Source organism: Lissotriton vulgaris, chromosome 9, assembly GCF_964263255.1.
Source record: "Lissotriton vulgaris chromosome 9, aLisVul1.2, whole genome shotgun sequence".
In the NCBI taxonomy this organism is placed as follows: domain Eukaryota; kingdom Metazoa; phylum Chordata; class Amphibia; order Caudata; family Salamandridae; genus Lissotriton; species Lissotriton vulgaris.
In genome coordinates this window covers 1,111,154,745-1,111,179,000 of record NC_141697.1, presented here as the reverse complement: position 1 = coordinate 1,111,179,000, position 24,256 = coordinate 1,111,154,745, and the positions used below count along the sequence as shown (strand labels likewise).

Here is a 24,256-nt window from a genome sequence, read left to right as displayed (position 1 = left end):
CATAAAACACCGGTCGGGGGGAGACTACAACAGTTCCTGCTGGTCTGGAAATCCATCTCTACAGACAGTTGGCTGAGGCAGCTTATCCAGTACGGTTATTGTCTGGAGTTAACATCCACTCCACCCAACATACCCCCAAGACACCGTCCTATGTCTGCTGAGCATATACAGTTATTGCAGCAAGAGGTAGTCAGCATGCTGCAAAAAGGAGCCATAGAGCTCGTGCCTGTAGAACAAAAAGGCACAGGGGTGTACTCGCTGTACTTCTTGATCCCAAAAAAGGACGGGTCCCTCAGACCCATACTGGACCTCAGGCCCCTAAACCAATACATCTTGTCAGAACATTTTCACATGCTCACATTACAGCAGGTTCTACCGTTACTCAGTCAGGGAGATTTCCTCGCAACGCTAGATCTAAAGAATGCCTATTTCCATATACCGGTACACCGTCACACAGAAAATATCTCATTTACCATTCAGGATCAGCATTATCAGTTCAAAGTCCTCCCTTTCGGAGTAACAACAGCACCCAGGGTGTTTACCAAGTGCCTAGCGACAGTGCTGCACACCTACGGAAACAAAACGTTCACGTCTACCCATGTCTGGATGACTGGCTTATCCAAGCAAAGTCGGCCCAGCCATGTGCCACCCACATGTCCCACACCATTCACCTTCTTCACAATCTGGGGTTTTCACTGAATTATCCAAAGTCCCACCTTCAGCCCGCCCACGTACGGTAATACTTGGGCGCGACAATAGACACTCTGGCAGCCAAAGCACAGCCAAATTCAGTGAGGATCAACGGCATGCAATTGCTGATACGGAAATTCAAACCACAACACTCGCTTCCAGCACTAGTGTTCATGCAGTTGATAGGCATGATGGCCTCCTGCATCTTTATAGTCCCGCACACGAGACTACACATGCGTCCGCTTCCGGAGTGCTTAGCACGTCCGTGGAATCAGGCTCACGGACAATTGAAAGACCTAGTGTTGGTGACCGGTCGTGCATACAGCTCTCTGCATTGGTGGAACCCACAAAACCTTTGCAGGGGCTGACTGTTCCAAGAGCCTGTGCCACAGATAATACTGACGACGGACGCATCTCTCCAGGGATGGGGAGCTCATGTACTCCACTACACAGTGCAGGGACTATGGACAACACAGCAGAAAAAGATGCACATCAACCTTCTGGAACTGATGGCAATCTTCATGGCAATGAAAGCATTCAAAAGTACATTTGTGCAACGAAGTAGTTTTGACCCGGACAGACAACATGACTGCCATGTACTACATACAGAAGCAGGGAGGTACACACTCTCCATAGGTGTCTCATCTGGCTCAGAGCATGTGGAAGTGGGCCATTCAGAGAAACATCTTCCTCATGGCAGAACACCTCCCAGGCAAGGACAATCAGATGGCGGACCTGCTCAGCAGGCACAGCCACCAGATGCACGAGTGGGAGATACATCCATCAGTACTCCAGCCGTACTTCCAGCAGTGGGGTCATCCAGAGATAGACCTATTTGCCACAAGGGAAAACGCAAAATGCCAAAGCTTTGCCGCCAGGTTCCCACAGTTGCAGGGAAATGCGATATGGATGAACTGGTCAGGCAAATTTGCGTACGCTTTTCCCCCAGCACCGCTAATACCGCTAGTGGCACGCAAACTGAGGCAACACTCGATGACTCTCATCCTTGTTGCTCCAACGTGGGCACGCCAACCATGGTACACCACGTTTCTAGAACTCTCCGTGGTACCGCATCAAAGGCTACCCAACTCACACCCAGACTTTTGACGCAGAGCCATGGCGACATTCAGCATCCAGATCCGCAACTGCTCAACCTGGTGATCTGGCTCCTGAGGTCTTAGAATTTGGCTACCTCAACCTGTCTCCTGACTGTATGGATATCATAAGGGAGGCAAGAAGGCCCACAACTAGAGCATGTTATGCGGCAAAATGGAAGCGATTTGTCATTTATTGTGCCAACAACGACATTAATCCGCTAGATGCATCTGCTCACCACATCATCTGTTATCTATTACATCTATACAAATGCAATCTAGCCTATGCTTCCATACGTATACATTTATCCACAATAGCAGCTTATCTCCAAAACAGGCAGCATCTCTCACTTTTCATAGTGCCTGCCATCAAAGCTTTTCTGGAGGGACTCAAACGAGTTATTCCTCTCAGACACCCACCGGCACCTGTATGGAACCTGAATGTGGTCCTTACCAGACTGATGGGTCCAACTTTTGAGCCTCTACACTCATGCGAGATACAATTCTTAACGTGGAAAGTGGCTTTCCTAATAGCAATCACATCGCTACGACGAGGTAGTGAACTTCAAGCACTAACTATCCAAGAGCCATTCATACAGATTCACGCCAACAGGATGGTACTACGCACTAACCCTAAGTTTCTGCCTAAAGTAGTTTCACAGTTCCATATGAATCAAACTATAGAACTGCCAGTGTTCTTCCAGATTCAGTGGCAGAGAGAATGCTCCACACACTTGACGGCAAAAGAGCTCTAATGTACTGCATAGATTGGACAAAAGATTTCAGGAAGACAAAACAACTGTTTGTTGCCTTTTCACCACAACACAAAGGCAACCCCATTTCGAAAGCAGGTATAGCCAGGTGGATCGTTAAGTGCATACAGATTTGCTATCAAAAGGCTAAGCGCACATTAACGATTCCCCCGAGAGCCCACTCAACACGAAAGTTAGGGGCATCCATGGCTTTCCTTGGAAACAATCCTTCAGAGGAAATCTGTAGAGCAGCCACATGGTCTACCATACACACATTTACCAAACACTACAGCGTAGATGTGCACTCCAAACAGCAGGCAACTGTAGGACAGGCTGTTCTAAAAACACTTTTTCAGACTGCTGCAGCTGGCACGGGCAGCCGCCGCTAATAGAGGGACTGCTATATATTCTATGCACAGATATGAATTCAGCAGCCCACAAGCCTCGAACCGAATATGCTACTTACCAGTATGCATCTGTTCTTGGCATGCAGGCAGGGGGGTGGAATTCATATCGCCCGACGCCCGAGACATGTTGGTTTCTGTCAAGGGCAAGAAGATTTAATGTGGATTTTGCCCGACGGACAACTAGATATTAACTAACCATAAGCAGGATAAAGCTGTTGCACTCTGGTGTACACAGACAGTCACAAAAGCATAATGAAATTCAATCAGCATGGGAAAAGTATCAAGACCTGTAATGGACTAGAAGCCCAAGATTTTAGCCGGGTATTTGCCAAGGAAATACTTTAAAACCACTCAGCAGGAAACTGCATTCTTGCTGCGAGGGTGTGTTTAGGGCCAGGCACTGTTTTGCTATTGGCCGCGAGGCGCCACACACTGTTCGTGAGGCAGTGAAGGAGGGAGAAGACAATGCAGTTTCGTTTAATTCATCTTCAGAAGCAGCTGGTAAGAGGCTGGGAGGGGTTCTCGCCACACCAAATCTCGTTGCTCTCAGCTGACATGTTTATGACAGTTTCCTGCCTGCCTCCCCTTAAAGCTTGCGCCTCGTGGTTCTGACGTCTGTGCCCCCTTTCAGCTATTAGTTCCCCCAGGGCCTCTGATGCCTGCTCTCGTTGGTGTTTTCTTGCACTCGGGTTCCAATATCCGCCCCAGGCCTGATGGAGGTGTTTCTCTCTTTCCCTCCCCATCAGGCTTCCTATGAACATGGCTCGTGTCACATAACGCACTTGCGCTCATTCTTTCCCCTCAAACCCATCTCTCACATATTTGCTCCTGCCAGGCTTCTGATGTCCAATATTCAGACTAAGGGAAACCTGCAGTGTGTCAGATCGATTTATGTGTTTACACTTATGTGCTTAGGGGCCTAGGTTTGTGTGCAAGGGTATATGGATATAGTCACTGCAGCACAGTCACTCACAATCTGTCTTTTGAAAGCTATTTATTTTCTCTACAAGTGCCAAAATAAGTGAATGCCACTACCTGCACTAAAACTCTTAAACCAGCAGGCCATCAGCTGTCAACCAGCTGTCAAGCGGGCCCACATCTCCAATATAGGCTACATTTCTCCATTCTTCCCTGAACAGAGAGCGTGTGGAACCAGCTGACAAGCGGGCCCACATCTCTAGGCTACATTTCTCCATTCTTCCCTGAACAGAGAGCGTATGGAACCTGTCTGTTTTTCCCCTGTGTTGATTCCAGAAGGCAGGTCCACCTTCCTAATAGCACTTAATGCAACTGCTTGATATCATGCACTGACCAGGCAACAGGATAAACCATTTGGGTAGTGTTTTGCTGCATGGTAGGCCTGCTGAATGTGTTTGCTGCAGTGTGCCTGTGTGTATTTGTTTACAGCGTTCGCATATCTGTAGTTACGTGCTATTAGCAGATTGTGTAGGGTAGAATTGTGCACATTTGGAAGGTGTCTGTTTGTCATTGCAATATTGAGTGTATGTGTGGTACACGTGTCTCTGCATTGGGTTGTGTGTATCAAAGTGGGAAGGTGTGTGCATGTGTGTACCTCAAGGTCTGTCTCTGTGTCGGAGTATGTGTCTGCAGGGACTTTCTCTGCATACTCTGTGTCTGTGCAAGGGGGTTTGTGTTTTTCAATAATGTGTGCTCTGTTCCAGGGTGTGTGTATCAGTGCCAGGATGTGTGGGTGTCACTCCCAGAGTGTGTGTGTCTCTACAGGGAGGGTTTGTGTGTCTGCCAGGGAAACTTTGTCTCTAGTTGGGTACTGTGTCTTAAGTGTGTGTGTCTCTCGAGAAGTGTGCATCTGCCGTGTCATGTGTGCAGGGTCTCGTGTGTCTGCAGGGTTTCATGTGTGTCTTCACTATTGTGTATGTCTCGTAAGGGCTCGTGCATCTGTGCAGTGGCAGTGTGTGTTTAGTGGCCTTCTGTGTTTGAGCAGTGGGTTTGTGTGTGCAGTCCGAGGGATACTGAGTCACAGTGCTACTACTGGGTTAAGGCAGGACTACAAATGGCCTTTGACTGTATTGCAGAGATGACTTTCCAATGTTCCTTAGGGCTGGTAAATAAAATTCACCCATAATCAAGCTGTTCACATTTTGGCCCGATATATTACTCTGAAGCAAATTGGCTTCAATGTACCCAAATATTTTGCTGTGAGAAAAGGGGACAATCTCATGAATTGGAAATAATTTGCTTCAAAATCATATTGCAGAGATCATAGTTTATAAAAAGCATTAAGTGCTGTGAGCTATCTTCAGGCTCTTCAATCACTGACCAACCGAGACAACACAATTTAATATTAAATTCCAATTTTTTTTCCTTTTTTTTGCTTTGACTGGTTCTCACCTACATCATTTATTTCTCTCCATTTTTTCTACTAATTCAAACTGTTACTGAAAAATCCTATATTAATAGAATTTATTAGCTACTCCATAAGTGAGCTCCCTCAGTCGTATTAGTGACTACGAGAGGGATTATTTTTTCTCTTATAGAATCTCCATGTGCTTTTCTCACAGCTGTAAGTGTTGTTATAGCCATCATTCAGACCACCTTCAACTAGCGATGGGAAAAAATGTTTCATCTCCGGGAGAGTGAATTCACCTAAGTAGTCAAGGTGTGAGAGGGCTTCAACTTTGCCCATAAGCTCCTCAGTTGTGAGGGAGCTTTTTGCAGCCCCCCTTACAGTATAGAATGAATGAGAGGTTATTAATCCTCCCCTATTAGCCCTCTTTTCTCTAGGTGGCTTTAAAGGAGAACCTTCCATTTCTCTTAAAGTTATCCCAGCATAATGGAGGCATGTGTGGAAATGTTCCAGTCCCTCCTCAGTGAACTCCCCTATATGCCAAGAATGGCTGAGAGAGATAATCGTATAATTACTGGTTCAGCCTCCTCATCTTCCTCATGCACTTTCAAAGGGCCACATTAAGTCAAAGTAATTACGCAGGTTTATTTCTGTATCAACCTGTCCGTTTTGTGAAATCACTGATGACACTTTAGTGATGAGAGAGGTGGACAATGGCTTTGTATCTTGGGTTCTAGAGGGCATGTGCTTAAGTACCTCTCCCCAGCATGGAGGTCCTGCATGTCATGCTTTCTTGCTTTTAATGCATCACTGCATTTCCTTGTTCTACTTCTGTGGATGTCGCAGGCCCAATCAGAAAACAGCTGTGAGATCTGTTCATCTGACCGAGGAGGTTATAATCCTCTCTCTGTGCCTTGTTACAACTAACACCCCTACATACACCAATTTTCGAAAACAGACCCCCCTCATTATATCCGCAGTGCATATTAGACACAACTGCTAGCACCATCCTGTGCATAGCATGGTAACAGGCCATTCAGTTGTTTCAGTATTTTCTCTTCAACAGCACATCCAGAGTGAGCTACGCGAGCACATCAACTTGTAGTACACGTTTGACAACTCTTGGCCCAATCATGCCCACAACGCAGCCTTATAATGTACCACCTTAATGGTACATTCATTCAATCTATGCTGCATCGATATCCACTTCCCAATATACATATAAACCATCCTGAAAACAATAACTTATAAACTTACCGCACCCAAATACAGATAACATATTAAAGCTATATAATAGGCAAATGTTTTCATGTTCGCCCTTGTGATTGATGTTATCGATAGGTGGGACAAGTTGATTTTTTTTAGGACAAGTAGATTTGAGTTGCATTTCGTCCATAGGACAAGCAGTTTATTTTATAAATTCCACACCCCTGTGCAAGGCTGCTGATATTCATATTGCCCGCCCTCCTCCCCGGCGTCTGTAGCGGCTGCAGCACTCAGAATTACTCTTAGCATGGTCATCACTTACTGTACTACACTCCCTCTCTGCCACAATGGCGAAAAACAATCTGAGGATGGAGAGGATGCCCATGCGCACTGTAGTCCAGGGGAGTAGCCACCTATCTCGTGATACTTCGAAGACTCTTCCAGGACAACAATGTGCAATCATCCGGACCCAACAGTAGGCGGCGATCTATGCACAGATATGAATGTCAGCAGCCCTACATGCCAAGAACAGATGCATACTGGTAAGTAGCATATTCGAACCTAGTGTATACATCCATAAGATTACATTTAGCTGCCATAGCGGCCTACTTGTAAAACAGATATTTGTCTTTGTTTAGAGTTCCCGCAAACAAAGCTTTTATGGATGGACTTAAAAGAATAATTCCACCAAGAGCTCCACTCTCCCCAGTGTGGAATCTCAATATAGTCCTTACCAGACTAATGGGTCCTTCATTTGAACCTTTACACAAATGTGAACTACAGTAACTTACTTGGAAAGTAGCATTTTTAGCCGCCATCTCATCTCTCAGAAGAGTGAGCGAACTCCAGGCATTAGCCATACGAGAACCATTTTTACAAATCCATCATCACAAAGTGGTTCTTAGCATTTTTACCCAAAGTAATAACTGCCTTTCAACTAAACCAGTCTGTTGAACAACCAGTATTCTTCCCTCAACCAGACAAAGTGGCAGAGAGAGCTGTACACACCCTTGATGTTAAAGGAGCTTTACTTTACTACATCGAAAAAATAAAACCCCATAGGAAAACCAAACAATTTTTAGAAGCTTTCTCCTCACTTCATAAAGGCAATCCTATATCCAAAACAGGAATTGCATGGTGGATTGTAAAATGCATACACATATGCTACCTTAAAGCCAAACGCACAATAACCATGCCCCCAAGGACTCATTCTACATGTAAACTAGGGGCATCTATGGCATTCTTAGGGAACATTCCCCTAGATGACATGCAAAGCACCAACTTGGGCCACATCACACACCTTCACAAAACACTATTGTGTCGCTGTGAAAGCAAAACAACAAGCTAGTGTGGGCCAGGCTGTACTAAAAACACTTTTTCAAACGACTGCAACATATACAGGTAGCCACCGCTAAGGAGGATACTGCTTTATAGTCTATACATAGTGTACAATCTGCAGCTCAAATGCCTCGAACCCAAAATGCTACTTATCAGTGTGCATCTGTCCTTGGCATGTAGAGCTGTAGAGTTGTACACGCCCACCTTCCTCCCTGGATACCTCTGTCTGATCCGGTATTATCTTCGTTAGATACATCACGCATGGACACCTTTCTATTTCTCACTACTCCATCTAACCCTACCGGCAAAACAGTTGAACGATGGAGCCGAAGCCCATACGCACTGTCGACCGAAGGAGGAGTCACCAAACTCGTGACTACAAGACTTCTTCGAAGACAAAAACAAGCCCAACACCAGATGGCGATCTATGCATAGTGTACAACTCTGCAGCTCTACATGCCAAGAACAGATGCATACTGGTAAGTAGCATTTTCCTTTCACTTTTTCAAAAGCATTTTTCGAGCAAACTCCTTACGTTCACCCTCAGAGAGAACGTATGAATGCCACAAAGATTGGTGAAGGCTGCATATATTCCATTCAATAATATATCTGTGTCGGCTTGCTTTTATGTGGACAATTTACACACAGTTAGGTATGGCAAGCACAATAATCACTGCCTGTAATGCATCGTGTCATAGTTAGAATCCTAGAATCACTGCCACTCATAACGGAAAGAAAGCAACAGAGGCCACTTTCAAAGCCTAAAACTAAGAGATGGGTCAGCTGCTCTATATCTTCATGATAAATAGGCTGCCAAAGAGGATGGACCAATCGTTAGAAGCAATAATTAGGCTGCAAACAAAGTATATGCTCCTGAAAATAGGCTGTTTTGCCTCTGGTGATGTACCCATTCCAGTTCTTACCAGTAAAATTATTTTACTTTGATATGAGAGACTCAGTTGGTTCATTGCTTTGTATGGAAAGGCTTTAGGTTGTGAAGTCACTCTTGCGGCTGTAGGGGGATTACCAGATTTCCAAACATACTACAAGCTGAAAGTGGCAATTGAATGGTCAAAATTGCAAATGGATCAAATTTGCCTGTTTATGGAAGGAGCAATAGTGGGTTGATTGCTGTGGGATGGGATATGGCTGGAGAGGTGGTGGTGTCCTATAAATGTTCATCTTAGTACCCTGGTCCAAAGAAAGCTAACAGTCTGAGATTATATATCACTGAATCAGGGATTTACTGCTTTCCCATCACTTTATACCCTAATTAATTTCAACCCCAACTTCACAATGTCTCTCCATGCTGTGCATGTGACCAGTGGAGAGGAGGATGCAGGCTTGTTTTGAATTTTCCCATAGAGGGGGCATTACATCTTTAACATACTGCAAAAATGTTTACGCCATTTGTGAAATGGAATGATTACACTATGCTCTCCTGTGCCACTGGGCTATGCACCGAAACAGTAGGTCAGCAAGTCGAAGGGCAAAAATGCTATTGAAAAACTGTAACTATTTTCTCCTCCAGGGGTATCCTATCAAAACAATATAAACGTTGTAGTGGAAACAAAGTGCTCTCCATCAAGAGTGTATCCTTACGGCAGGATTGTGCCCTATCTAAAAATATCACAGCCAAGGAGTAGGAAGGTCTCTGAAATGATATATACAAAATTTCAGTATGTGTTAGCAGCAAGGAGGTTAATTATAAATGGACACATGGCTGGTACTATGTCCAGACAGGCTTCATTGTATCACCTTGAATGCCAGTCCAGATTTTTGGAGAGGCTGTGGCTTGAGAGAAGACACATTTCATATTTGGTGTGAATGCCAAAAATGAAAATACTTCTGGAAGCAGGTTGTGCAGGTGATTAAGGATATACTGGGACTCCCCCTTCCTGAAGACAGTCACAATCATTTTGGGAGCAAGTCCTCCCCGCCTAACCCCCCCCCCCCCCCCACCCACCCCTCCTGCCTTCGCCTTTCCCCCTTTCCCCCTTCCCTCCTTACCCCTTCCCCCCTGTTTCAGGCTGTTGATGTTGTATCAAGCCCTAATTTGCCTGTTTCTAGGAACAGCAAAATTGACTATTACAACTTGCTGGAGGAAGAGGGATCCTCCCATGGTAGTTCATTGGCATGCATCCCTGTGGAATATTCTAGTGTTTCAAACGTTGATGTCCACTGTCAAAAGGGAACACCTTCAATTTGACCCAACCTGGAGACTTCTATTAACTAACATAATGTCGGGAATACTGATGTGTGCACAGGTCTTATGCATAAAAGCCCTGAATCTTTATACCTAACTATTAAAATTAAAACACATGATCTATGTAAATACATAATGTGGGTATCGGACATTTGATGGGAAAGGAATATAGGCTGTGCACTGGAGAGGAGGTATGGAGAAACATTAAAGTTCTAGGGAGATGAGTTTTGTGTGTAAGGAATAAATGTTTTATAACAATTGCAGCACTCTAAAATAACATAACAGTTCTCATACATATTATTTCCTTATATCTAAACTTAATAAAATCAGTATTAATAAAAGTTTCCAAGTGATGTATTTTAGATTGTAATGTTAGCATATGCCTACCTAGTTTCTCTCTAGACTGTTAGTAAATCCAATTTGCCACTGCCGTCAGTAACTTTGTTTTGAGACAGAGGGGGGATATGCAAGTCTAAGCAAGAGTTATGTTGTAGTTAATACATTCTGTTACTTCTATTCTAGAAAGTCAAGCAGAAGCCAAGGAAGCTGATTTATCAGATACCCTCAGTCCAAGCAAAGAAAAAAGCAGTGACGACACTACAGGTTTGTGTGTACAAAATCACTTGTAATACTATTTACTAATAGGTCACATCTTTGTATCATGTACATGCGCACCAATTATGACCAGTTTTGATTGAAGTGGAGGGAGGGCACATGGTTTTCCAGCAGCCAACCCTGGGTGAATTATACAAGTAGAGCAAGGCTTTGATGGTAAGGTCACATAATCTATGAACAGTTTTCTTCCTAGGTTTTGTTTTCGATTTGGTAAACCTGATCTGAACATTAGCGTTACTTTGTTACACCTGCCTAACTTTGGATAAATATGGAAAGATTTGATAAGAGCTAGCCCCAGAAGCAATTACTCAGTTAAAGTGATAGACAATAGAAGTTGAACTTTGTAGTTTAGCATCATGTCTTTTGTTTAGAGTGCTTAGAAATAGCAGAAATGATGGTATTTCATAGACCCATCCAGCCGTAGATTCCTTACCTTCGAATTTCCTAGGCATGGGACTGGATCCGAAAGATTTTTGCTTGAGCAGTACCACTGCGTGCTAGTAGGTGGCGTTGATCACCTCCATGCGGCATCTGCCCCGGAAGTGACATCCGCATCACCTATATAGGTGCCACCTTGGTGTGCTGATGTCAGTTCTTTTCTTTCCGCACCAGATAGCGCTGACATGAAGAAAGCTACCCTTTGACAGAATTGTAAAGATCTTTTAAGTTCTTTATTGTTGAATTCTTCCTCCTGATTGTGTCGAGGATGTCTTAGAGGAAGACTGGGGTTAAACCGTGTAGCATCTGTCATTGCACCATGTCAGTTACAGATCCACACCTCTTGTGTCTGTGGTGTCTGGAGCGCGACCACAACTTCAAGTCATGCTTGGACTGCCGGGCCATGGCACTGAAGGCTGCAGGACTCTTAGTAGATTTTAGTCTAGATCGATAGGGAGGTCGCAGGACCGCTCCAGGAGCTCCAAATCCTCTTCTCCACATTCCTAGTTATTGGGACATTCAGGGACGAAGCATAATAAGTCGAAGCATGCTTCGACTTCTCATCGGGCGGCCGACGCGAAGAAGGAGCTACAGCGTTCGAAGGCACGGTTCTTCTGAGTTGTTGCCGGGGCTGATTCCAAGCCTCCCAGCTTTTCCAGGAGCCGTAGTGACTCACTCAGGTAAAAGAATTTTACAAGGCCATGCGTTGCGTATTTGTGTGTATAAAGCCCTCTGGGTGCTTTTGGGGCACTATGTGGTTCCGTGTCGGCAGCTTCGGCCTCTGCTCCAGTGGGCCTGTGGATCCGTTCCCAGATCCGGACTGGTGTTGGTAGTGCCACAGCGACCCCTCCTGATGCCATCCCTGACTCTGATGCTTCTGGCACCATCAGCACCCACCAACCGTGCCAGCCCCATTTATATCCACGAATCAGACCGAGTTGGAATGGAGTTGACAAACATTGATTCCGGCGCTTATAGGACCCTTGTGTCCTAGGTCGCCACCTGAGTCCTAGTCTGAAGGGCTTGGCCTCAGGGAAGAATGGTAGGGGTTACTGGTCACTTTATAATACCAGTTTGAAGGCCAGGAAAATATGGACTTTTGTGAGGAACTGGGTGATTTCAGTGGTCTTGATACAGTCCCCGATACTGGTATGCTTTATCTCCCTACCGTGGCTACGGAGGAGGGAGCATCATATGGCTTGGTGGTGAAGAGGTCAGTTGAGGTCCTGGATATCGAGTTGCCCTCGGTGGCAGTCAAGACTAACATCTTGATGGAAGTGCTACAACCAGGACCTTCCGCTTCTGAAACCGTGCTCCTTTTTAATGAAGCACTGACACATGTGCTACTGGGAACTTGTCCAAGCCCAGCACAGGGGCTGTTATGAATAGGACAAATTCCTGCCACCACCGCCCGCACCTGGAGACCTGAACTTCCTCCCCCCAACACCTCACCCCTGAAAACTTGGTAGTCCAAGACTCTACATCCCATGGCGTGTTGCCTGCCGCACTCCTGGACAGGGAATCCAATAGTCTGGATAGCTTGGGAAAGATGTAATCTTCCACCAGGCTTGCATTGTGGTCGGTGAACGCTGCATACTTATTAGGCTGCCTCTCCTACACTCTGTGGGACACAGTTGTGCAAGTGCTGCCATAAGTCATGGAGGAGGCCCGGGCCATTCTCTTCCAAGTGATCAAGGATGGAAGATATACAGCGATGATCACCATTAGGTTTGGACATGACCAACTTGCTGGGCAGAACGGTTTCTTCGACTTTGGCACTTAGACGCCATGGCTGGCTGAGAACATCTGACTTTTCAGCGGATGTCCATGCTTCCCTCATGGACATGCCCATGATGGCAACAGTCTCTTAGGAGACCAGGCAGACTCTGCAGTGGATCTCTATAAGGACTCGCGGGCTGCGGCCAAGTCCTTGGGCCTCGTAGTTGCACTGTGTCATCCCCACCCCAGTAGGGGTGGTGTTCAACATCACTAACCATATTCCAGCACCGCCCCATGCAAGCTTCCCTGACTGTGAGAGGGTGAGGGCCCGGTTCATAATGACCCCGTGGGCCAGGTGGTCAGAAGTCTGCCACAACCGCCAAATCCCGTGCAGCCGCATCCTCTAAGCCCTCCTAATCTTGCTCTACACGGTCATGGGTGTCCAGTTAGTGGCAGAATCCTATATCCTCTCCACCATTGGCCATCCGTAACATCGGACGGGTGGGTTTTACAGATTATTCGCAGGGGCTACTCCCTACCCTTTGAATCCCCCCTTCCCTTTGAATCCTCCCTTCCTCCTTTGTCTCCATCTCGTGACCAGCTGATGGAGGATCATCTGTCCTTGCTCCGCGAGGAAGTCACAGCTCTCTTGGCCAAGGGAGCGATAAAGAGGGTTATGGTGTCAGAAGAGGGCAGTGGTTGCAATTCCTGCTACTTCCTGATCCCCAAAACGAACGAAGGGCTTCACCCCATCTTAGATCTGAGAACCCTCAACCTCTTCCTCAAAAAGGAGAAGTTCAAGATGCTCACATTGGCTCAGGCTTTGTCTGCTTTGGACCCTGGAGACATGATGGTAGCTTTGAACTTGCATGATTCTTATTTTCACATCCCCGTCTTGCCTGCTCATCAGGGTCACCTGTGGTTTACCGTAGACCATGAGCACTTCAGTTACTGTTGCCTTTTGTTCTTACCAACGCCCCTCGGGTATTCACCAAGATGATGGCCGCAGCTTATTTGCAGGGATCAGGAAATGCCAGTCTTCCCTTATCTCAACAACTGGCTGTTGAAGGCAGGCTCATCTCAGGTTGTCGTCTCCCACCCCCAGACTATGGCGAACCTCTTGCATTTGCTTGGGTTCACTATCAACGTGCCAGTCACACCTGACTCCTCAGATACTCCCCTTTCATTCGAGCTGTTCTGGACACAATACATGGAGTGCTATTTGGCGAGATTGTGTTGTTTCCACTGCTCTTCCTGACTGCGAGGATACTTGTGGATACCTAAGGGGCTCAGCGGCAACTGTTCACGGCCCCCGCTTCGCGGGAGCCGTTCACGGGACTCCAGCGCTGTGTTTGTAATCTCACGGAGGGATTGCGAGGCCCAGCAGGCAATACTGCATCTCACACCTGCTGCCTCTTCCCTCCCTGGACACGCCCCCGCCTGGCTGCTCATAATCCCCGTTTTTGCTCTCGTTCCTAGAGAGCTATTTGGCGAGATTGTGTTATTTCCACTGCTCTTCCTGACTGCGAGGATACTTGTGGATACCTAAGGGGCTCAGCGGCAACTGTTCACGGCCCCCGCTTTGCGGGAGCCGTTCACGGAACTCCAGCGCTGTGTTTGTAATCTCACGGAGGGACTGCGAGGCCAGCAGGCAATTCTGCATCTCACACCTGCTGCCTCTTCCCTCCCTGGACACGCCCCCACCTGGCTAGGGCTTTATAACTGAATCAGTTACCCGCAACGCGGGACGCGCGTGGGACAAAGCGCGGGGCTAAGCCCGGGCAAAGGGCGGGCCCTCTAAGGCTTGAGTAGGCTGGGCTGGGCATACCCTTTTGGAGTGCACCCATTGTAATACTATTTTGCTTGATATGTGTATTACTCTATTTCCTCAGCCCTCTTGCTATAGAGACGGATTTGAAGTAAGCTGTGTCTATATCTTTCCTAATATTTTAATTGTGGTTTGGGATTATTAATTCGGTATACGGCCATTGTGTCATTTTAATTTTGTATGGTTGTTATTGCTGGGATCTATTTGTTTTAAAATGACGGCAAAAAAATTAAGATCTGGGCGTGTATTAGTGGGTAGGACCTGCTCTAAGACTAAATCAAATCCCCTACGAAACAAAGATACCCCCGCTTTATTACTAAAGGGAAAAGGTCAATTGTATAGTTTATGGGAAAGGGGAAAGGATAAGGTTCAGATGGGGGGTTCGAAACCAGAAGAAACAAATTGTAAGGGTAAAGAGGAAGGTCAACCTACAATTAATGTATATAGCAATCAGGTTGGCGCTATTGCTTTGGTACATTCAGAAACATCTGTCTCTAAAATTGAGATGGTTGGCCCTCTAGACCCCCCTAACCACTTGTGGGACATCCCCGCGCCGCACGGCCACCAGCTGCTGCGTGTGTTCCCCTCTGCCTGCCTTCTGCCTCGCCGCCGGCCTCGCTGACGCCGTGGTCGCTCCCCTCTGGTTTCCCAGTTGTTTTGCCCTAAATTTGTGCTTGTCTGTTTCTGCCGTCTGCTCGCGTATTTTGCTGTTTTCCCTTGTTTTGCCCTAAATTTGTGCTTGTCTGTTTCTGCCGTCTGCTCGCGTATTTTGCTGTTTTTCCTCGTTTTGCCCGTAATTTGTGCTTGTCTGTTTCTGCCGTCTGCTCGCGTATTTTGCTGTTTTTATTTGTTTTGCCCTAAATTTGTGCCTGTTAATTTCTTTGTTTCCCCTGTGCCGTGTCCAGTTTCCTTCCTGATTGGCCGCCTACCTCGCCGCCCTCCGCTCTCGCTTCCCGCCACCGACATTGGCCCCGCCCCTTTTTCTCTTCTGTTCCCTCCCCGCTCCCGCCTCCCAGCTGCTCCGCCCACCCGCGCACTTCGCCTTAAATGGCGACCGTGCGGACGCGCAGCGGTCACGCGCAGCGGGCGCGCCGATTGTGCGCCGAAGGCGCGCCAAAGGTAAGCCCGTCTACGCCCGTCCGCGACCGGATCGCGACCAGCGCCAGGACCCCTGGCCCACGAAGACCCCGACCGACCCGCCTGACGTACTCCTCCGCCACCCTCACCGCTCTCAACACCGGCCGACTCCCAGAATGCCATCAAGCCTCTCCACGACGTACCCACGGACCCTTCAGCTGCCACGCCTGCAAGTTCACCTGCATCCGGACCTGCCTCGCACCAGCACCCACCAAGCCGAACACCAGCAGTACCCACCTCAAGTGCATCCTGCTCAACACCCCCTCCATCCACAGACATGCCATCGAACTCTGGAACCTCCTCGACACCACAGCTCCAGACGTTGCCTTCCTCACGGAGACCTGGATGAACGCCTCTTCAGCTCCCGACATCGCCATCGCCATCCCAGAGGGCTACAAGATCGTCCGGAGGGACCGAAACGCCAACCAGATGGGAGGAGGCATCGCCATCATCCACAGGAGCACCATCCGTCTCACGACCAGCACCGACAACTCCCTGACCACCGCCGAACACCTGCATTTCCAGATCCACACCAACCCGAACACCACCCTCAGAGGCACCCTGATCTACCGACCCCCTGGACCACGCACACAATTCAGCGAGGACATCGCCGACTTCGTCAGCCCACATGCCCTCCCCTCCGCTGACTACATCCTCCTGGGAGACCTCAACTTCCATCTGGAGAACAACAACGACCGCAACACCAGCACCCTGCTCGACAACCTCACCAACCTGGGACTCAAGCAACTGGTGTCCACCCCCACCCACCTCGCCGGACACACACTCGACGCTGTCTTCTCATCCAGCAAGGACATCAACTTCAGCCACACCACAGAGCTTCAATGGACGGACCACAGCTGCGTCCACTTCACCTTCAAGAAAACAACGACCCACCACCACCAGCAACAGACCGCCCGCAGAAGCTGGAACAAGATCACAGCAGACCAGCTCGCCACCTCCCTGAGCCAGCACCCTCCTACCAGCTCAGCGAACCCCAGCCAGGCCGCCGACAACCTCACGAAGTGGATCAGCAACTGCGCGGACGAACTCGCCCCACTGAGGACCCCGCCCAGCAGACCCGGCAGCAAGAAAGCCCCATGGTTCACCGACGAACTCAAGAGCTCCAAGAAGAACTGCCGAGCCCTCGAGAAAGTCTGGAGAAGGGAACCGACACCGGACAACAGGACCTCCTTCAAACTTGCCACCCGGAAACACCACCAGCTGATCCGCGCCGCCAAGAAAACAGCATTCAAGGACCGGTTGGACAACAACGCACACAACTGCAAGGAACTCTTCAACATCGTCAAAGAGCTTTCCAACCCCAGCGCAGGAAACAACGACATCACCCCATCGCAAGACCTCTGCAACTCCCTGGCTTCATACTTCCACAACAAGATCGCGGACATACACAACAGCTTCAACAACCAACCAACGCACACCACGACCGAACAACCACCCCCCACCACCACCCTCCACGCCTGGACCCCGATCAGCACCGAAGACACCATCCGCACGATGAACTCCATCCACTCCGGATCACCGACCGACCCCTGCCCTCACCACGTCTTCAACAAAGCCGACGCTGTCATCGCACCCCACCTGCGAGACATCATCAACACATCCCTCGACACCACCATCTTCCCCGAGAGCTGGAAACACGCCGAACTCAGCGCCCTACTCAAGAAACCAACAGCGGACCCCACCGACCTCAAGAATTACCGCCCCATCTCGCTCCTCCCGTTTCCAGCCAAAGTCATCGAGAAGACCGTCAACAAGCAGATGGCCGCTTTCCTCGAGACGAACGGATCCCTCGACCCCTCACAGTCCGGCTTCCGAGCCAACCACAGCACCGAGACCGCCCTCATCGCCGCCACCGACGACATCCGAGCCCTGATGGACAATGGAGAAACAGCGGCCCTCATCCTCCTAGACCTCTCCGCGGCATTCGACACGGTCTGCCACCGCACCCTAGTACGGCGCCTCAGCAACGTCGGAATCCAGGACAAGGCGCTGGAGTGGATCACCTCCTTCCTCGACGGGAGAACACAGAGAGTCCGCCTACCACCGTACAAGTCAGAGGCCACCGAAGTCATCTGCGGCGTCCCCCAAGGATCATCTCTGAGCCCCACCCTCTTCAACGTCTACATGAGCCCTCTCGCGGCCATCGTACGCAAACACAACCTCAGCATAATCTCCTACGCCGACGACACCCAGCTGATCCTCTCCCTGACCAACGACCCCGCCGCCGCCAGAGCCAACCTGCACGAAGGGATGAAAGAGGTAGCCGAGTGGATGACGACCAGCCGCCTGAAACTGAACTCGGACAAGACGGAGGTCCTCATCCTGGGCTCCTCTCCCTCCGCCTGGGACGACTCCTGGTGGCCTCCCGCCCTGGGCACCGCACCCAAACCGACAGACCATGCACGCAACCTGGGCTTCATCCTGGACTCCTCCCTCTCCATGACCAGGCAAGTCAACAACGTCTCCTCGGCATGCTTCAACATCCTACGCATGCTACGGAAGATCTTCTGGTGGATCCCCACCGAGACCAGGAAGACCGTCACCCAGGCCCTCGTCACCAGCCGACTGGACTACGGCAACGCCCTCTACGCCGGGACCACCGCCAAGCTCCAGAAGAGACTCCAGCGGATCCAGAACGCCTCAGCCAGACTCATCCTCGACATCCCACGAACCAGCCACATCTCCGGACATCTGCGAGACCTTCACTGGCTCCCCGTCAACAAAAGAATCACCTTCCGCCTCCTCACCCACGCACACAAAGCCCTACACGACCAAGGCCCGAGCTACCTCAACAGCCGAGTCAACTTCTACGCTCCCAAACGCCACCTCCGATCAGCCAACCACGCCCTCGCCGCCGTCCCCCGCATCCGAAGAGCGACTACAGGAGGAAGGTCCTTCTCCCACCTGGCCGCCAAGACCTGGAACTCCCTCCCTCCCGACCTGCGCCTGACCCAAGACCACCTCTCCTTCAGGAAGAAGCTGAAGACCTGGCTGTTCGAGCAGTAGCGGCTCCCCCCCCCCCCAGCGCCTTGAGACCCCACGGGTATGTAGCGCGCTTTATAAGTGTCACTGATTGATTGATTGATTGATTAACCTACAGAGACAATCAAAGCATACTTCTGGTGTCTTAAGTAAAAATAATATTGTGTCTCTTCATGATGTTACTACCAAACCTACAGAGGTGCTAGTTCGTAGTTTCCTTTCTCTTGTAGGGGAAGGCTTGAATGTCTCCCCTGGTTTGTCTCGTCCTGTGGCTACTACTGGATATGATTACACCTTACCTGATATAGATACAGCGCTCCATAAGAGACAAACTGATTTTGAACACAATTTAGTTTTAGATCAAACTAACATTCCAAATGTATTAGCAACCCCGGGTCTTCAACTTTATTGTAGCACCCCTTCTAATAATTCACATTTTTCCATATCTCAAGTAAATTTTTCATCAAGTCCAGCCTTCAATATGACTAACTCTCAGCCCAATCCCCCCACTAGGATGGATAATCCAATTTCCGACTCTTTAGTTTCTTTAGAACATTTACTATCCTCTATCTTATCGTTACTAGAAAAATTTGTTGGGGGCTCGGTTTGTGTGTTAGAGATGGTAACCTAGATACTCAGGGTACTATTAAACAGTAAACAGGGGACTGACTCCAGTTCACATTACGAGTTACCTCTTTTAGATGCGAAAGCAAGCATAGATAAGAAGTCTGACAAAGAGTCTGGAAGTATTTCTCAACCTTATATTCAGTTCCCAATGAACAAAATAAAAAATCTCCATATATCATTGTAAAGAAAGTAACGGTTATCCCGGGGAATACCCCAGTAGGTAAAATAAAAACAGCTGCAGCGAACTGCATCTTCGAACTTGACCAAGAAATAGAAATCCTGTCTGACCCTGAAAAAAGGTGTGATAAGGAATTATTTCCTATATTCAAACCACACATAAACGAAGAAAAAGAGGATATTCTGGAATCCTCAAATGAAGAAAAAAAGGCAGTAATAGGAAAACAAAAAAGTATAGAGGGAAAAAGAAGAAACCTATTCGTAGATTTCCAAAAAAGAGGCAGAGGAAAATTAATTTTGATGGTAATTCAGATACTTATATTGAAAAAAACCTACCACAAGAGCCCTTGCTAAATTTATCTCAAGATCCTTCTAGGCAAATAAAATCTGACCAAGTAATTATGACTACTGAATCAACGAGCTGTCGAATAGTCACAGATCTGTTAAACAGATAAATCCCCCTAATATCCTATTACCGGCTCTTAATCCTTTAGCTGAGCCTTTCTCTGACATGATTGAAATTGAAAGGACGTCTAAACGATCAAATGCAGTCTTTGAAAAGGAAAGTGTAGATACCGCCTTTTTAGACTTCAATCCTTTGTTTGATACGGATCTTATTATAAATAGATCAGTTCTTCTCAATTGTTTTCGGGAGATTGAAAGTTTAATATTGATCCAAACCAACAACATAGATGTAGTTTCTATTTTGAAATCTGAGGTTGGGAAGATAGCAAGGGTTAGATTTTACTCTAAAATTATAGTAAATCATATTTTACAATGGTCTGAAGGATTACAAAGTAGGGGGATTGATGTTATTCCTTTTTTCATGAAAACCTCGCAAAGGCAGTCTTATAAATCTGCCTTCACTCCCCGCTGCAACTTCAGGCAACAAAGACTGGTCCTCAACAGCTGATGAATTAAAAATTTGTATTTCAGAAAATGAAAGGTATGTGATTTACAAAAACCCTCTCCCTTGTCAACCAAATTTAGTAGAAGAAAGCCTTAAATGGAATTGGTTGCCAGGTGTTTTGTCAAGCAAATCTACCCCTATTTCTAAACTGTATTGCCATCTTTAACACTGATTTAAAAATAATTTCATGGAATACGGCAGGAATAAAAAACGTCCTGAAAAATTACTATATTTACATACATTAGATGCAGATGTGATTTGTCTCTAGGAGACTTAGGTTGATGAAATGTTTTTTACGGTAAAGGACTATTATGTGTTGGATGGCAGTGCTACCCCCTCTAGGAGAGGCCATGCCAAGGGTGGAGTAGCTTTCTACTCTCGAATAAAATAAGATGGAACTTTGCCCATTATTTAGACTCTGATAAATTGTTTCAGGCAATAACATTGTCAAATCTCGTCAATGACGACCCACGAAAATCACTGGTATTGATAAATACTTATATTCCTCCAGATGCTTGTTTTAATGTTGGTCTAAAAAAGGCCTTTTCCTTTATACAGAATCTTTTAGATTCTCAATTCCCCCCTCACATACTGTTATTAGGGGATTTTAATTGTAAAATTTCCAATTGCAGCCTAGAGTTGTTTAGGAATAAGCTTAAGGAGGAATCATTACATATACCACAAGCTTTATTCCCTGGTAATATCAAGTCCAATAAGAGAGGGAAATTACTACTGGAGGAAACATTAGAGGCAGATTGCATTATAATAAACGGAAGGCTTCCCTCTGATATTCCGGCAAATTTCACACATAAATCCAACAATAGTAAATCTAATAATAGTGAATCTATTCTTGAATATGTGGTAGTGGGTAGTACTTACTTTTATCTTCTGAAAGATCTGTTGGTAATCGATACAGAATTCAGTGATCATAAGGTACGTGCCATTACTATAAATTTATATCCACCTGCTGTGGATACATGGCTTATAAATAGTGAAGTGGCAAATTTTGGAGTCAATTCTGGGAGATGTTACTGGAATTTTAAGACCATTGAGGGCTTGACGAGTATTTTAGAGGCTGCTGTGGAGAATTTAGCTCACTGGGATGGACTTGAATTAATGTTTTGCTGACTTTCTGAACAAAGTAATTTCTACCGCAAAGAAACCCTCCCCTGCAAAAAATCCTAAAGCAGCCCCCAGCTGTCTTCGACTTCTTAATACTTAAATAAATAAATTGGTAAGAGAGCAATACCTCTTATATACCCCCAAGAGATATCACAGAATAGTCCTATTGAGTAGACGGAGGAATAGGATGAAGGCTAAATTAAAAAGGGGGAAAGAAGACGCTCTATGGATTAAACTTCTGGAGGCTGCACATAAGGGCCAAGCTAGGATATTTTGGTCAATAATTGGGGAGGGCTGTGGATTAAGATCTAGGCCTCTGCCAATCCCCATCGAAGAGCAAATTTGGGTTTAGTATATCGAGAAGTTATATGCTAGTAATGGTAGGATCCATGAAAACAGAAGATCACAAGTGGACAACTTTCCTTACGGACCACCGTCCGAAAAGGATATTGAACTAGCCATTAAGGGCTTGCGCTCTTCTGGTGCAATGGGTCCGGATGAGCTCCCCATCTCGGTTATAAAACAACATAGTAAGATGTGGAGTAAAATTCTTTTCCCGGTTTTTAACTTTTGTTTCTCTAGTCAAACTGTTCTCCCCTCTTGGAGGGGGAGCATATTAGTCCCCCTTTATAAGAAGGGAGCCCGTAACATGCCACAAAATTATCGTCAAATCGCCCTTTTGGATGCCATAGGCAAGGTTTTTACAAAATGTATTCTCAAATTAATTAATGATTGGGTGTCTAGGGATGAAATTTTGCCCTTTGAGCAGACTGGGTTTAGGCAAAGACATAGCACTCTAGACAATTTGACGCCATTGCAGGTTATAACAGAGAAATATGTCAAGATTTGTGGAGGGAGAGTTTATGGCGCATTTATAGATTTCTCCACAGCATTTGATAAAGTAGATCGACCTTTGCTGTGGAGGATATGATCAAATCTTGGCATGCCGTCTACTCTCCTGGAGTTAATACGAGCTTTACATTCGGATACCTGGTGCAGAGTATTGTTAGGTGGGGAAAGAGGTCTTTTGCAAGTAATAACTACAGCTAATGGGTTATAACAAGGCTGTTTATTGGCCCCTTTATTGTTTTCCCTTTACATAACTGCTCTCCCCCATGTTCTGTCTGCAAGTGAAGGAATAGCTCCAGTGATGGGGGGGGGGGTGTCCCAATTGTTTGTTTAATGTATGCAGACGATATATTGATCCTAGGCTTAACACCTAAAGGTCTAAATAACCGTCTGCACGCTCTTCATAAATATGCCGAGGCACACCACCTGAAGATAAACATCTCAAAAAGCAAAGTAATGTGCATGACAGGTAGGAAAAAGTTGAAACACACGAATTTCCCATGGTCCGTGGGAGGACAAAGATTGGAAGTGGTACAATCTTATGACTTCCTCGGAAAAGTTGTTACGGGCAATTTAAGTGACAAGGCTCATATATCCAATAATACGCGGAAAACAATTATTCAAGGCAAAAGTCTAGTCTCACTTTATAAGGCTACTGGTAGAAGGCACTTTGCTATCTTGTTGGAGGTATATCGAGCAAAAATTCCAGCATCACTACTTTATGGCACGGAACTAGTTGATATAAAAACTTGGGGTTTTTTAAACTCTACGGAAGGCAAAATTCTGCGTAGTCTTACTATGGTTAATACTGCGAGCTCCACAGCCGCATTTAGACTGGAATTTGGCCTACGTAGTAGTTGGGTTCAAGGTTCAGCGGGAATAGTGCGCTGGGTTTTTAATCTTGCACAGGGGGACCCAGGCACTCTAAGATATATCATAAAAACTGAGTTGCTTGGAAACTTTAAAGAATACTCGTCAATTGTAAAAAAAAATTAGAACTGCAGTTGATCTCCTTCAACTTGATGAATCGGTTCTATTTACTTTATCTACACATCAGTTGAAATACATCTTGAAGTTGGCCTCTTGGGAACTAAGCTTCAGGTTGGACAGGGAATCGCTTACCTTGAAAAAAGGCATCTATCTGGCCATTGATACCTGCCAAATGAGAATAGCCCAACCATATGTCATCCGGAACGTCCCTCATGGAGTACGGCGATTCTTGTTTTTACTGAGGCAGGATCTACTTCCGTTGAATTCTTGGATGTCCAGATGGTACAGCTCCTCAGCTTTGTGATCTTTGTAATAATTCAATTCAGGATATTAATCATGTCCTCTTTGTGTGCCCGGCTCTACTTGCGTTCAGGCGAAAGTGGTTGAGACCTATTTGTCTTCAATTAGGCATTTCCTCTGCTATTTGTTTTTTAGAAGCCATTTATAACCCCCCTAATGAAATGTTTTGTTATAATATTTTTAATTTTTTCAAAAGTTTCTTAGTTTTATATTAAAAGGTTGGAAATGAAAATTTCTATTCTGTATTTTATCCATGATTGTATGTAAATGTATCTAATTGTTCAATTTTTTATGTGGATATGATTCGAGTTTCGAAACCATAAATAAATAAACTTGAAACTTGACACAATACATTTTCGGCTTATTCTCCCAAGCAGTGAGCTCAGGAGATTCAGGCTATGATGCTGATATTTCAGCCTTTATCTTGGATTTAAGTGAGAAGGACCCTGAGGTTGCTGGTCCTTGGGCTCTGCAATGGGATTTGAATTCCAGTGGGCACAGCACCAGGGGAATCTCTCCGAC

The 24,256-nt window shown here is 46.5% G+C and overlaps 1 protein-coding gene across 8 annotated transcripts in view; it reads left to right on the top strand.

Moving 5' to 3' along the window:
• SLMAP (sarcolemma associated protein) overlaps nt 1-24,256 on the top strand; it is a 1,163,639-nt gene that overhangs the window by 710,435 nt on the left and 428,948 nt on the right. For all 8 annotated transcript variants that reach the window (XM_086939108.1, XM_086939110.1, XM_086939104.1 and 5 more), the window contains one exon: nt 10,542-10,622. In XM_086939108.1, the coding sequence (XP_086795234.1) occupies nt 10,542-10,622 (81 nt within the window). The remainder of the gene's footprint in view (nt 1-10,541; nt 10,623-24,256) is intronic.